Raw genomic sequence first — 14,915 nt, forward strand, 5'->3', positions numbered from 1 at the left:
AACCTAGGCCCCGCCCCCACAGCCACCACCACCACCCAAGCCACACCCCACAGTCCCGCCCCATTCCGGAGACATTGTCCAATCCTGGCTGCTATCCCATCAGCACAACCTTCTAGGGTCTCAGTGTCCCTGCCCAGCAGAACCCCCCACCCCACCCAAAAGACACAGGAGTAGAAGACACAGGACCACCCCCCGACCCACACTGGAGGCTGCTCGGCTCAGGTGCCCGGCCAGTGCACCCCGTGGGGAGCTGACGAGAGCGTGGGCTGGCTGGGAACATACATGACAGCTGTTGCCGTGCCAGTCTGCACAGGCCAGGTTCTCCCCAGAAACCAAACCCCAGAGACACGGAGGAAACTGCCAAATACAGGACAAAACAGGAACTCCAGCAGCAGACAGCATCTTACATTGTGACTGGACAACCTGCTCTCTGCTGACTCGACAGTCGAAAAAGGAAGGTCTGCCCTTCGCGACGAGCAGAGCCGTCAGCCTGGGCGCCAGGGGCGAGCCTGGGGCTGGGGGAGCCCCACACCGTACACCCCCCACGGTCCCTCGCATACAAAGCCCGGTGGGCTTAGACAACGGAGGGCAATGAGGAGACGGGCTGGCTTGCTGCCTTCAATCATGTGAAAAGTAAACCCACAAAACCACCTTTTGAAAAAAAAAGAAGTGTTAGAGATACATTTTAAAATTTAATGGGGCTGTACGTGTACAGACTTTTGCACTAAATGTCCTACCTCTTCCAGAAACAGAAGACAAACTGCTAATGCATAATAAATCATTTCAACCTGCCAGTAATCTGGGAGATGAAAAACCTCGCCCAGAGATGGGATTGTTGAGTTTACAGAAAACCCATAAAACCCAGGCGAGGTGCCAAGTCCCTAGAATTATGTGCAGCCGGCATTCCTTCTCCCTGTGCTCAGCAGCCGGCTGGCTGGAGAGCGCTCATTCCAGGCCGCAGATGAGTCCCTGCCTGAAAGCAGCCAACGGCCCCTCTGCATTTCACACTCGGTCTGTCGCTGCAAGGAGTGGCTTGCCTCTGTCGAGACCACTCAAGGGCACACTTGAAGGGTTTTGCAATGAGTCATGTGGCTTCCCACTGAGAGCCCTCACCTGCCTGATGCGCTGATAAGGACGGCAGGGAGAGGTGCACCTGCCTGGCTGGATACCCAAAAGCCCCTGCAGGGCCCCACACTGGGGGACGGCCCCCCTGCCGGCCCCCGCGCCACGTCACGGCTGAAAAGCCCACGAGGCCGGCAAGGCCGTCTGCCTGTGACTCCCAGACTCTACCTACCCCCTTCCTCCGGAGGAGATTTGGCCACCCCAGAGGGTGTCCAGGGGGTCCCGCAGCTTGCCACAAACGAGGAGGAAGAGCTCAAGTATGCCAGTGGCCCTGACCAGCTAGCCAGAACATTCCCTCTTGGTCCTTTTATGCCACTTCCTCTCCTAGGGCTGACCCATTCCCACAGACACATGTCCTCTCCCTGGGGGAGATGCCTCCCCGGGCACATCGCCATACCTGCCCTCAGCTGCCAACGGTTCGGACAGCCACACCCAGACCGGCCACCCTGTTTACATCTCACTTTGCGGCGTCCTCACCTACTCGTCCCCCTTCTGGAGCCCTGAGGCACCCCTCCTCCCTCCAAGCCCACTTAGCCCTGACTCCCGCCCTCCTCCTCATGCCCGCATGCCTAGGCTTTGGTTCTAGGCCTCGCCTCCATCCAGCGGCCCAATGAAACAGCACCCTGGCTGCCCTTCTGACCCTCGGGCTTCTTCCCAACAGGCCAGTCATGGCGCTCCGTGGTACAACGCTGCTTGCGAAGGGTACGTGGCGCTGCCTGGCGTGGCCCCTCGGGCTCTGGGGCACCGGATTCTCCAACCTGTCCCGACTTCCCCCAGAGCCCTCCCACTGCGTGGCCAGTCCGTCCCTAACCAGGCCCAGCTCCCCCACGTGCCACCACAGTGCCATTTCAGCATGTGACACTCAAGAACCAGCCAGCGTGTCCGCGCCAGGAATGCGGGCCCATGGGCGGGGATGGGGGGCCTCTTGCATCTGGGCCTTGGATATGTGTAACACAGTGACAGCGGGTCCTTGCTGCACGAGGAAGGAAGAAATGACAGCTCTGTCAACAGCATGGGGTGGCCGGATTGGCTTGGCCCACCAGGAGCCCGTCGCTCACCTTGGGGGAGATCGGGATTAGGTGAGAGGAACCTCCGGACTTCTCCGAGTCCCTACAAATGCACGTGTGCTGGCCAGCTGGCCTCATGGCTCCCTAGGGCTACGGTGTCCCCATATTGTGGTGGACGCATAAGGGAACACACACAGAGGGAACCGTGTGCCTCGTGCGGTCCCTCAATCTCGCTGGTCCTGGGCGCCTCACCTGTGAGAAGGGATGCTACCCCTTCCCAGGGCCGCGGGGGCGATTCCGTGAGCCCCAGTGTGTGTGTCAAGCCTTGGGCACTCAGCCTTCACCTCCAGCCGTGCCCCCCACCCGCTCTGGGGTCAGCGTGCTGGGACGCTTGTGTTTTGCAAATCCCCACTGTAAAAATGGACAATCACTTTGTCACCCGTCAGGCACCGCCGAAGCCACAAACCTCCCAGCTTCCCGGTGCTCTTCCCTTGTACCCGTCCCAACACCTCACCTCCGGAGCTGCTCCCACCCCATGCCCCAGGGACCCTGCCCGGGCGTCAGCCTGCCCCTCCCTCCTTCCAGTCTCCGCTGGGGTCACTTCCACCCACTCCTTCCTAAGTTACATTTTAAATACAACGCGCTCTGTCCTCCTTGGAGACAGGTCTGAGGTCTGCGCGCACCCCCCCCCCCCCCGGGAGAGGCGGCAGAGGGCCTCACTGGGTTTCCGGTCTGGGCGATCCCGATCACGAACACCAGCTGGGAGAAGAAGAGCGCCCCGATGAGGTTCTTGTGGATGCCGTGCAGGTTGGAGCGCAGCGTCCGCACCAGCGTGAGGAGGACGAAGGCCACCAGCAGGGCGGCCAGCGACAGGGACACGGCGGCGTAGGTGACGATCTTCAGGGGCAGGACCTCTCCGTGCTGCGGGCAGGGGTGGATAAGGCAGGAGGACGTGAGGACTGGGTCTGATGGGGCTTTTGTGCAGTAAAGGCATGTTAAGGTCAAGCTTACTAGGGGCAGAACCCACGCGACGGTGACATGGTTCTCAGGCTGCCAAAATCCAAGAACAAACACCAGATGAATTACTGGGGGTTAAAAAGAAAGTTCTGGAGAGGGATGGTGTTGGTGGTGCCTGCACCACACTGTGAATGGCCTGTCCACTGACACGTGGCTGAGGTGGTGAACTTGTGTTCTCTTTTGCCCCAATGATAAAAAGTGTACAAAACCCCCCACATAAATGCTACCATCCAGGAGGTGCTGCGCCTGCCTGCCCCCAATTCGGAGCCGGAGGGACTTGCGCACAGGCTCAGGGCACACAGCAGGCAGATGTGCCACGGCTGCACAGACTGCGGCTGTCTCCACGCATTTGCAAAACAGGACACCTGTCCAGGACACAGGACCCTGCAGAGCCCTGGCACTTAGGGAGCAAGCAGCTTCGGCTCTCTGGTAACCCCCAGAAAGCGGTTCTGAATTCACAGCTCACACAGGATTGTGAGTGAGGGCTACGGGGAAAGGCTGGGAGCCCGGAGGGGGTTGGACCCTGGAGGCTGAGGGCTGCCCCCTGCTCTCGGACGAGCTCCGGCTTGGAGGCCCCTGAGGCCCCCGGGGGCAGGGAGCCGGGAGTCCCCTCCTGGTTTGACTTGTTCTCCCTGAACTTCAGCTTGCTTGCCTGTGAGTCTTCTCCCGGCACCGCCCAGCTCCCTGGCCAGGGGACGACCCCCAATCCCACCCCACTAATAACTACCCCCTCCAGGTCAGGACCTGGGGTGACCAGCTCAAAAGTGCCACCTGTCCACGGGAGCTTTGTGGTCAGGGGAAGACCTGAAGGCACACCCTTTCCTCTTGTCACCCCGGCCGCCATCAGCAGCAACTCAGGGCTGTCACCCTCCCAACAAGGTGACAGAAACCTGCACACCAGGGAACTTTTGGGAGGGACAATGGCCTGGCCTCCGAGGACACATCCCAGGCCTGAAAAAAAGGTACCAGGGACGTACTGTTCTGGCTCCTAGACACCAGCGTCTGCACACATCTGAGCCCAGGCTGACCTCACTGCCCGCCCGGTGGGGGCCCACCGTCCCGTCGGCCCTATTCACCCACAGGTTCAGAGAAGCCGGCTTGAATGTCCAGGCCCGGGAAAATGCCAGAGGTTAAACATTAGCCGGCCTCGGTGGCTCCTGACCGAGCCCCCTCTTTGTGTCTCTGGGCCAGTGCGTGTGGGGCTAGCGGGAGACACTCCCTTCATTCCGGCCAGCCGGCTCTGTTCTCCCTTAACACTTAAAGTGGGGGAGACACAGCCCCATCTAACAGAACACCGAGAATCCCGCTTTGAAGTGAGGCTTTTCCAGGGCTTTCTCTTTGGGCTGAGGCTCGGGGTCTGCCACCAGGGTTTTTAATTTACAACCCGGCCTCTTTGAAAACTGTTTCCTAGGAGTTTTGTTCTGGAAATCCTGGCAGATTCTGGTCAACCCTCCCGAGCACAGGTTTTAATCGCGGATTTGGTTTGTGGAGGGGGCAGGTTTGGGGCCAACTTTCCAAAGGGACTCATCCCTGGACACACTTGATGGGAGCACAGGGCTGACTGCCCGCAGGGGCCGCGCCCACCTCGCGTCTGGAGACGTCCATGAGCACGGCAAAGCTGGTCGTGTGGCTACACTGGCAGGCGACGTGGGTCCGGTTCCGGGACAGCAGCTCGCAGCCCTTGGCCGACCACCCTCCCGTTCCCCCGATGCTGCAGAGAAAAGGCGGGTGTGAGAGGACCCCTTCCACCAGGGGGTCTCCGAGGCCCCGCCGCCCCCGTGGGAGCCCATGTGGCATCCCAAGACCAGCACCACTGTCTCCCGCCATGAGGACAACAGCCCTCGGGACCGTGCGGACACTCCCTTCCCTTTCGTGGCTGGGGAGTGCCCTAAAGCAGCCCTCTGAAGATCACGGCTCCTGTGTCATCTCACAGTAAAACTTAGATGGGGTGTCTCAGGTCGGCCGCACGCCCCTTTTGTTGGCAACATTAGTCAGCTGTTAAAGTGGCTGCTTTGTACTTCAGTCTTCTTTTGAGTCTGGGTGTTTCCAGAAACAGTATCTCACGTTCATTTTGCACCTTCGTCCTCAGGTTGACAACGTTTTATGGCAACTGCCTGGAAGCAGGGCCCAATTATGACTTCCCTTTTACTGATGGGAAGCCCCAGATGACAAGCTGCTTACGGGTGTGTCTCGGGCTCAGAGAGAGCCCTGCCCTCCCTGACTCTGGGAAAATCAAGTAACTTCTCTCTGATCCTTAGTTTACTCATCTGTAAAATGGGATGTGAAGGCGAATATGTGTTTGCCAAGAGCTCTAAGATCCGGGGATGATAGGCACCAGGGAAGCAGAGAGGATAATTAGGCAATGGCTAATTGCTGGGATCCAATCAAGCATCCATGAGAGACAGCCGTGCCTAACGCATGCCAAACAGCCCTTCACACTTCCCTCACGGTGAAAGTGGGTCCTTCCTTCTTTCTTTTGTAAGCCAAGTGTCTATTATACTCCAGACATGATGCTGCTTGCTCATTAACTCGAATTTGGAAAATAAAGGAGCTATAAGATCCCTGCACGGCCCAGCCTGCTTCCCTGCGTGAGCCCCCTGCAGCCTGGCGTCCGCACGCACCCCCTGGACGCCAGCTCCCAGCACCGCATGGGGCTGGAACCCCACTTGGCCTAGCTTCAAGAAGGGGCAGCGGGCATGGCCTCGGAGGGGGAAACCGGCCCCGGCAGCTGCTGGGTTGGTCTCACGGGTGGGAGGCTGAGGCCAGGGACCCCTGTTTGTAAAAGCGACCCCCCACACACATCTGGGACGTCCTGCTGTCGGTGGAAGGGCCCCTGGGCCTGAGTGTCTGAGTCCTACCTCGTGTGTGTGCAGAACAAGCCCTGTCTCGTTTGATGGGGCATGGGCATGTGTCAGAGGCTGCATCACGGAGTCCTGCTGGTGCCCGGCCCTGTGTCCGTGTTGACCTTCTCGAGGGTTCTATGAACACCCGTACACGTGTGTGCCTATGTGTGCGTGTCTGTTTCCCTAGCCGTCTATGCCCATGTGCATGTCTGTATCCAGATGTGCACGTTTACATGTAACCCCGTGTAGGGGATGCGAGCACCCCCAGGACGAGCCTCCTGACCCACGAGGGGCTGGAAGGGGAGCAAGAGACCACAGAGGAACACCCCATGAGACACTGTGCCTCAAAGAGCCCCCCCCACACAAGCGCAGAGCTCCAGGGGCAGGGGCGGCTCCTCACCGCGGGCGTCACCCTTACGTGATGGAGTGGTTCCAGAACACGCAGACGGGCTTGCTGCGCTCCTCGGTCTCCAGCAGGACGTGCTCCACCAGGACGGGCCTCTCCAGGGGGCTGGGCAGCGCAGCCCCCTCGCTGTACACCATCGCGCTCACCACTGGTGTGTTAATGACCGGCCGGTTAGGCAGCCTGGGGCGGAGAGGCAAGGACACGGGAAAGACGCGCTGAGAAGATGCTCGTCTCAGAGCTGCGCACCGACACCAGGAGCACGCGGGGCAGACGTCTCTCCAGGAGGCCCGGGGCCGGGGCCCCAGCCGCGGCTCCTGAGAAGTGCCCGGCTCCATCACAGACGGGGCGCACGTGGGAGACCGGCCACCCCCGGGCCAAAGGCGGGCTTTGGAAATGAAAGCGAAGAGAAAGAAGGCATGTGTGCCAAGGTGTCGCTGCCAGTAACATACAGCGGCGGGAAGCCTGGAACCCACTGGAAGGCTCAGGAAATACAGCTCGCGGCCGAATCTCATCCAGCTGCCAAGAAGGGTGAACGTGAGGACCACAGGCCCAGGGCTGGGCATGGAAAAGGACATGCAGGCTGACCAGTGACGCCCCGGTGGGCACCCACCTCTGCACGGGCATGACACCGCTGGGCCCCGTGCGGCGACAGCGTCCGTGCAGGCTGAGTGGGGCATGTGCTGGGGAGGGGGCGGCCGGGCAGCAACACTGGGGAAGGGCCCTCCTGGACGCCCTGAACCTCGTCCAAGGGAGCGCTCAGGGCATTGGTCTGCGGCCATGGGCCAGGGTCACAGTGGAATGTCCTCACACGGATGCAAGGGTGGTGGAGGCTGTGACCCAGGAAAGCCCTTGGAATGCTCCGGAAACAGGCCTTACCGGAGGCTGCGGCGGTCGGGGTCGTAGCGCTCGGGCAGCAGCTGCCCCAGGGTCCGGTAGATGATGACGAGGGCGACGGCGAACCGGCCGGGCTCGTCGGGGTGCCTCTTCCGCCTGCTGAACGGGGCCTCCCTCTCGGCGTCGGGCCCCGGGGGCGCCGTCTGCGGGGCGGCCCTCCGCCCGGCCGGCTTCACCGTGGGGCTCTCTGCAAGGCAAGCAGAGCGTGAGCATGGGGGCCCGCGAGCCCACCAAACCGCTTCCGACGGGAGCACGTGCCTCCTGAAATCACAGACGATCCGTGAAGAATGGCAGGTGCTTCCTCGACAGAGTAAACACGGGGCCCCCACACAACCACAGAGGCTGGGGAGAGGACGGGGGACAGACTTTCAGTCCTGCGGACGACAGTGGCAGCACCTGCACAACGCAGATGGACCTGATGTCACTAAACTCCGCCCCCAGAGCGGTCAGAGAGGTCTGCACCGGGGCTGCTCCGGGAGCACGCAGGAGGGACGGGGGGCCGTTCGTGTGGGTCTGTGCCCCGTGCTTTGATCCCACGTGAATCGGGGGTGTTTGAGGTTGTACGTCTCTAGGGATGCATGAGGCCGGGTATGGCCCTCGTACATACGTCAGTACACAAATTTGGGGTGAAGGTGCTTATGCTATCTTGCCACTCTCTGGAGCATGTAACCACGGGTGCTGGAAGGTTGAACCCCGCCCCCCAGTCCCTGCGTCCACACGGGGTCACGGGTATCAGCCCTCCCCGTCCCACCAGCAGAGGAACATTCTCCTCTGATGCTCTGTTACCTGGCCACACTCACCCACGTTCCCAACAAGCGACAAAATGCCCCGGGTGGCCCCTCGCCCAGAAGTCACCTCTGCAAATGTCCAGACCCAGCGCCGAGCACGGGCTCCAGGGAGGTGGGAAGGCCAAGCCCAGGGGCTCTGGGAGGGGCAGGGCCTGGGAGACGAGTCTGGGGGGGCTGCGAGGTGCGGTGGGGGCAGAGGTCATCTCCGCCCCCATGGAGGGGGCCGCTGCACACTGAAAGGCCCCAGCTCAGAACAGCTCACCAGTCCCGGCAAAATGCCGTGTGACCAGCTGGGATCCGCCCCTCCGAGGTAGGCACGCGCACCTTTAATGTCCTCTTGACCCCACTCAGGGTCGATGACTGGTCACCAACGCTGCTCAGCCACACTCAGGCTGGTCAGCGAGCCGCCCCCAGCTTCTCCTCTGGGGAAGGCGGTGCAGGCTGTGGGCTTTCCTGAGTGAGAGGGCCAGGTGCTGCCCAGGCCGGCGACCCTCCCCAACGGCTCAGAAGTGACTTGGACGGAAGCAACTATCTCCAGGGCACCTGGGTGGCTCAGTCGGTTGAGTGTCTGCCTTCGGCTCAGGTCATGATCCCGGGGTTCTGGGATTGAGCCCTGCATTGGGCTCCCCACTCAGTGGGAAGCCTGCTTCTCCCTCTGACCCTCCCTCCTCTCGTGCTTTCTCTCTCTCTCTCTCTCTCAAATAAATAAGTAAAATCTAAAAACAACAACAAAAAATTAAAAAAAAAAAAGCAGCAACTATCTCCACACAGCAAGGACATTATGGGTTCTTCGCTCCTGGATGACCCCACAGAGTGGGGACTGAAAAAGGTGCAGACTCAGTTCCCCGGTGTCCCGCTGCCCCTCAACTGCTTGCTCCTGGAAGAGGGAGACGGTCTGGTTCCCAGTGGCCCCTCGCCAGGGCTCCACTCTCCTCTTCCAGCACGGCCGTCTCCTCCGGGCAGCCTTGATGGTACCAGGGGCAGCAGTGGGTGCATTGGACAGCGTCCCGGGGCACAGTGGCCTCTCGGGGGCTCTCATAACCCAGAGCCTGGCGCCTCCCGGTGTTTGCTCCTGGCCCCAGCGAATGGCTGGGTCCAAAGCCTCAGTTTCTTCCACGACTCAATTGGCTCATTGCATCCCCAACTAACCAGACAGCTAGCCGGCTGGGTCTCAGGTGCGCCCCCTGGGGAAGGCACGGAGGGGCCCCTCCCCTCAGTAGAACAGACGACACACATCCGCTGTCTGGGCCAAGGGTAGGCCAGGGCATGGGGAGAAGAGGGGTCTGGAGTCCAGGGCTACGACAAAAGCCTGTCTAGGGGACCGTCAGGGCACATAAGGATTTGGGTCAAGGTGGAAGGTCAATGTCTGCACTGGCCTGGCGATGCCCGAGAAGAGGGGGTGAGAGGCAGGCAGAGGCCAGGCCTCGGAGCCAGGCCCTCGGGCTCTACGTCATTGTCCTGCAAGTGGGGAAGAGACACAGGTCTTCCGGGGGGGACAGCAGGCGGTGCGATGCCGACGGGCGGGGGGGCCAGACTGCACCTCTCTACCTCCTGCAAGCTCGTGCACCCAGATCCTGCCCTGACCTTCGGCTCTCGGAGCTTAGGGTGCTTTGTCCTCTGCTAGCCTGCCACGTGCTGAGGCAGGTGTGTGGGGAAATTGGAGGGGGAGGGGGTCGCCGAAGCCAGGGGGCCGAGTCTTCCCATCCCGGAAAGAACTGGTGGGGTTCACTCCGTGACGATAGTTCCAGCTAACCGACATGCTGAATGAAGCACCATGTACAGGGCCGCGGCGACCCCAATCGGCCCCAAATTACGGTCTGAAACATGGGGGCAAAGTGGATCCCACATGGGAGTAAAACCCTCTTCAAGAGGTTTTGACACCTGAATAGTAATGCCACATGGCTGACAAAGCTAACTTCCTAAAAACGTTTCCAATTTTAAATTGTCTGTTACAGAATTTTATGTTTTCAAGTCCCCATTATTTTGAGATGTTTTCAGGAACTGGAGTGGGTCTGATCTAATACACTTCAAGAAAATTCCAGGAGCTCCTGGTGGCTCAGTCGTTCGGGCGTCTGCCTTCAGCTCAGGTCATAATCCCAGGGTCCTGGGATCGAGTCCCGCATCGGGCTCCCTGCCTCTCCCTCTCCCCCCTGCTCTTGCTCTCTCACTATCTCGGTTTCTCAAATAAATAAATAAAATCTTTAAAAAAGGAAAATTCCAAATGTTTAAGCCATTTGGTAATACCATCCTAACCCAGGACTGCAGAATTGGCTTGTTTTCGGGGCGGGGGCTGGATTCTAAAACTTTACCGACACGTGGAGACATCGTCTCCCCCGCACATCGGGGAAGACCACGCACACAGGATTTAGGTGCTCTCGTTTGTCATGTCACGAGTTAGCCACGTACATGCCAGAGGTGCCCCCCCACACGGCAGTGGGGCCCGACGCCAGCTGGCGCCCCGTAGCTGGCCCGTTCTCAGGGCGACCTTGCGACAAGCACCCACACAACACGCTCTGCTACTGAGAGCCGTTTGCTTCTTCTCACGGGGCCTTCGGAGGACCCCCCATCCCCTGAACGGTGGGGCTCCCAAGGGCAGCCGTGTGTCTACAGGGCTTCACCTTTGCTCTCGGGTGGCTTGAAGAAGTCAGCTGAGAAGAACACCGAGGACTCCAAGTCCTTCGGGAACTCGTCACGAATGTCCTCGAATCGCGGCACCCTGGCTCCCGTGAAGTTGAACGTGTCGAAGATGTCGACGGCCAGAACTGTGGGGACAGGTCACCCTTGTCATCATCCCCCAGCTCCTCCCACCAAGGGCTTCCTCCATCACCGCCACGTCCACGCCGCCCAGAGCCGCCGCCCTGAGCGACGCCAACCTCCCTAACAGAATCTTCTACTCCGTCGCGCTCTCCGGACCCGCCGAGAGTCACAGAGCACAACGCTGAGCGTGAAGGGAGACATCATGGCGGCATCAGGAGCCGTCGGCTGGGGTGTGAGAAGGACAAGGCCAGAGAAACAGTAACCCGCTCCCTGTCCGGCAGAGCCCGAGCCCGAGCACAAGCTCGGCCTGACCCAAGGGGCCCTGACTCCTGCTGGCTCTCGGAGGCTGTCGGGCACGCCTCTGTTGGCCCTGAAAGCCACTGCTCTGAGGAGCCTGGTGACGGAGAGGCCAACAGTCACCCCTGCCACACGACCCCCCACCAAAGTCATCCCACTGAGCTGACTGGTTCAACATCCCCCACAATGAAGGGTGCCTGCAAGCCGCCCACACGGGCAAGGGCCAGGCTCCCACCCACAGCTGTTGGGGATAGGTGAGAGCCCTGGAGTAGGGGACACAGGACACGGGAGGACAGTCAGGGGTGCCCAGTGCAGGACAGATGCTCCCAGTCACACAGCATCAGGAACAACAGCAGAGGGGCTGTGGGCAGGGGCAGGCAGGACACCTGGAACCGCCTGAATGCTCCAGAAGCAACTGGGTGCAGGCTGTACCATGTCCAAGTCCTGTCCAGCCCCGAGGCCAGCTCCGCAGACCCCCCTTCCCGGCAGGAGCAGGAATGCCCAGCGCGCTCAGCCTTCTTTCCTGCCTCCAGTGATGATGGGGCCCTGAGCCCACCTCCCCCCTGGCACAGGGTGGGCCCAGTCGGGGGCTCTGGAAGGGCCAGGATGTGCAGACTGCCCGAACATCTTCTGGCCGGCATGGGAGGCCCTGCCCCAGTCAGCCCCAGGGGTCACGTGAGGGCTGCCACTTCCAAGTTATGGCTCAGGCCCTCCGGTGACGGGTATGCATAAGGCAGTCCCCCAGTGCTGCCCGAGCGACCCCCGCCTGCATGCCTGATAAACATTTGCAAGAGGAGAAACGAGGGCCCTCACCTGTAGGAGCCCCCCACCCTGGGACTTGGCCGGCTCTTTCCAGGTGGGTGGGGTGGGGGCTGGTTCTACCATCTGGGGCTTTCTCCCCGTAAAGGAACCCGACCGATGAAGCCCCTGGACCTCAGGGTGGTGCCTCCTGGGTGTTGGGGGTGACTTGGCTCACGAGGCATCTGTTCTGTTGACCTTAAGCCCCCGATTCAGTAAGGGCAGACATAGCCCGCCACCCAGTTACCTGGCTAGGCAGTCCCTTGTCCCTCCCTGGGCTGGGGGTCTCCCAGGACCTGCAGCAGGACCCCGGGCCTGCTCCCCTGGACAGCCCCACACCCACGTCTGGAAAGGCCTGCAGACCGCTGAGGGTCTTCCTCTGATCTCCCCCCGATTCTCTGGGCCTGCGAGTGATGTGTGCGCTTCCTTGGTTCACCCCTGAAAAGCTGGACAAGGAGGGTCCTGTCTCCCTATTTGCAGACAAGGAACCAGAGGCCAGAGCTGGTGACCCGTTCCCAAAGACAGCCTGCAGGAGCCACACCCAGACAGGCCCCGGGGGTCCGGCCCCAAGCACACCCACGGCCCCCCAGCCCAGCCGGCTCGCGGCCCTTACTCATGTTGGCGGTGACGATGACGAAGGGCCTCAGGTAGGTCCTCCGCACGTTGCGGGCCACGTTGCTGAAATAGGCCTCGAAGCCCCGCAGCAGCTGCACGGCGCCCCCCTCGCTCCGCTGGATCTGCTCCCATGCGGCCTGTGTGTCCGGGGCCAGGAGCGCACTGCCGGTGCGGACCACGTCCTGCTCAGACAGACACATGGCGCTCAGCGGGCGTGTGAGGCCGGCCCGAGGAGGCCGAGCCGACGCGGCAGGGGCCACACCAGGCGCTGGAAAGCCTCTAGCTCCCCGACACCAGGCTGGCGGGATCAGACGGGGACAGATCCTTGGTGGTAGGAGTGTGTATCAGGGAGCAGCCCTGCTGGGGATCCCCCACGTACCCTCCGAGGTGCAAAGGGGAGCAGGCACGTGGAGGGGCCCTGGTTACATCAGGACCCCAAACCCTCTACTACCCCCTCCGCTGACCGGGTAGTGACGCAGCCCAAGACACACTGTGGGCTACCCTGTGGCGACATACCTGACCCCCACCCACGCAGCTCAGGGTTCATGGCCCGAGCTATTGGCAGGGGCTCCAACACGAAAACCAGGAGGGGAACTTCCATTTGCAAAGAATCAAAAATGGGAACGAACTCCATCGGCCCCAACTCAGGCCTGGATTGAAATGCAATCAAGGGGACCCTGCCTTGGTGCAGCTTGAGAGGTTCTCTGGGGGTCCGCATGGATGAAGAGGCCCCTGGGGGTCTCAGTGTGGATGAGGAGGCCTCCAGGGGTCTCTGTGGATGGGGAGGGTCCGTGGGGTTCAGCATGTATGGGGAGGCCTCCAGGAGTCTCTGTGGATGGGGAGGGTCCATGGGGTTCAGTGTGGATGGGGAGGCCTCCAGGGGTCTCTGTGGATGGGAAGGGTCCATGGGGTTCAGTGTGGATGGGGAGGCCTCCAGGGGAGTCCAGAGGAACCATGACTGACAACTCACTGCCCACAAGTTTACAAGCGTCAGGATGAACGCGGGTCTCCTGACCAGCCACTCCAAACAGACATTTCTCAGGGGCCAATTCCTTACATACAAAACAGGATGGTCTTTGTAGGAGACATCATAGTCTCTGAAAGCCAGAGTCCGAGGTGGGAGCAGAGACTCTGGAGGCCCCTTACAAGCTATGTGCCCCTGGCTCTTTCTGCCTCAGTTCGCTTACCTATAAAATGGGGCGGTAACCACGTTACATCACAGGACATGCGGGGAGTGAGTGGCTAATTCACGTAGACCACGCAGACCGCTGGCCGGTACTAAGGATCAATTGCCAGCAACCATGACTGTCTCCTCCACCAAGACCGTGACCTGCACGTGCTTTTGCCCAAATGCCCCAAACACTTGCACTCAGTCTCACGGGTCACCTGGCCTGACTCAGGTACAGAGTGAAGTGAGGATACAGGGAGCAGCGATCTCGTACAGCTGAGCATGGACCCCTGGCCGCCCTCAAGCCCCCACAAGACCACACGCCCACAGCTTGGCCTCAGCCTGCAGGGCTCCCCCGAGGACGCCCCGCTGCACGCCCTCACCTGGTGGAAGTCAGCGTCCCGCGTGGCCGCCAGCTCGAAGCCCTGCCGGCCACTCTCGTGCAGGAGGACGCGGGCCAGCAGCTGGTAGGCCGTGCGCACGTCGTTGCCGAAAAGCGGGCCGGTGTGCTGCGTGGCATTCCGCAGAGCCTTGGCCAGCCGCAGGGACCGGTCGCCGTCCATCTGCGTCTCGTTCCGGCTCAGCTTCTCGTTCTGGGAAGGGGCAGCACACGAGACGTTTGCACACCTACCGCGGCTGCTTTGCTCCTTCCCGTGATTCAGAAATCTGTTCCTTTCTGGTAGAAACTTCCTTTTTGGACAAGAACTTGAAAACCCCGAAAACCAAATAGGAACATTGGCTGTTAACTCTGGCCCCAAAAAGGAGGGGTTGTCAGGACAAAAAGTGCTGGAAAGGGAAGAGGTAGTGACAAAGGGGGGTCAAGGGCGGCAGGACAGAATATGGAGACCCCGTGTTTCCAGATCCAGACGCAGGGCTGGTCCTGACGGAAAGAGCAGCCGGGCTCCGCCGCAGGCACCCAGAGCAGATGTGGGCACAATGGTCCTGAGCCAGGCCCAGCCCTGGCCAGCGGGATCCGGGTGCCTCGCGCCCGCCCCCCTCCCCGACCCCGCACGCACGCATGCACGCACATGGCTCCCTAAGGCGAGGGCCTACCATGGCTTTGAGCTCCAGGAAGGAGACGGTGGTGCAGTTGAAGAGCTCTGCGGGCAGCCAGCCCTTCTCCCCGCTGCAGTGTCGGACTGCGTTTCCTAGGGAACGGGGCACAGGGAGGAAACCCTGAAATCCCAGTTGTTAGCTCTGCTC

General features: G+C 61.0%; 1 protein-coding gene across 1 annotated transcript in view; it reads right to left on the reverse strand.

Annotated features, from left to right (window-relative positions):
- CELSR1 (cadherin EGF LAG seven-pass G-type receptor 1) overlaps positions 1-14,915 on the reverse strand; it is a gene marked incomplete at its 5' end in the record, with an annotated part of 128,916 nt that overhangs the window by 6,543 nt on the left and 107,458 nt on the right. Inside the window, 8 exons of the mRNA XM_034643694.1 lie at positions 2,731-3,050; positions 4,731-4,857; positions 6,408-6,575; positions 7,272-7,476; positions 10,696-10,839; positions 12,543-12,726; positions 14,096-14,305; positions 14,766-14,860. Coding sequence (XP_034499585.1) covers positions 2,731-3,050; positions 4,731-4,857; positions 6,408-6,575; positions 7,272-7,476; positions 10,696-10,839; positions 12,543-12,726; positions 14,096-14,305; positions 14,766-14,860 — 1,453 coding nt within the window. The remainder of the gene's footprint in view (positions 1-2,730; positions 3,051-4,730; positions 4,858-6,407; positions 6,576-7,271; positions 7,477-10,695; positions 10,840-12,542; positions 12,727-14,095; positions 14,306-14,765; positions 14,861-14,915) is intronic.

Source organism: Ailuropoda melanoleuca, chromosome 15 (assembly GCF_002007445.2).
Source record: "Ailuropoda melanoleuca isolate Jingjing chromosome 15, ASM200744v2, whole genome shotgun sequence".
NCBI classification, from domain to species: domain Eukaryota; kingdom Metazoa; phylum Chordata; class Mammalia; order Carnivora; family Ursidae; genus Ailuropoda; species Ailuropoda melanoleuca.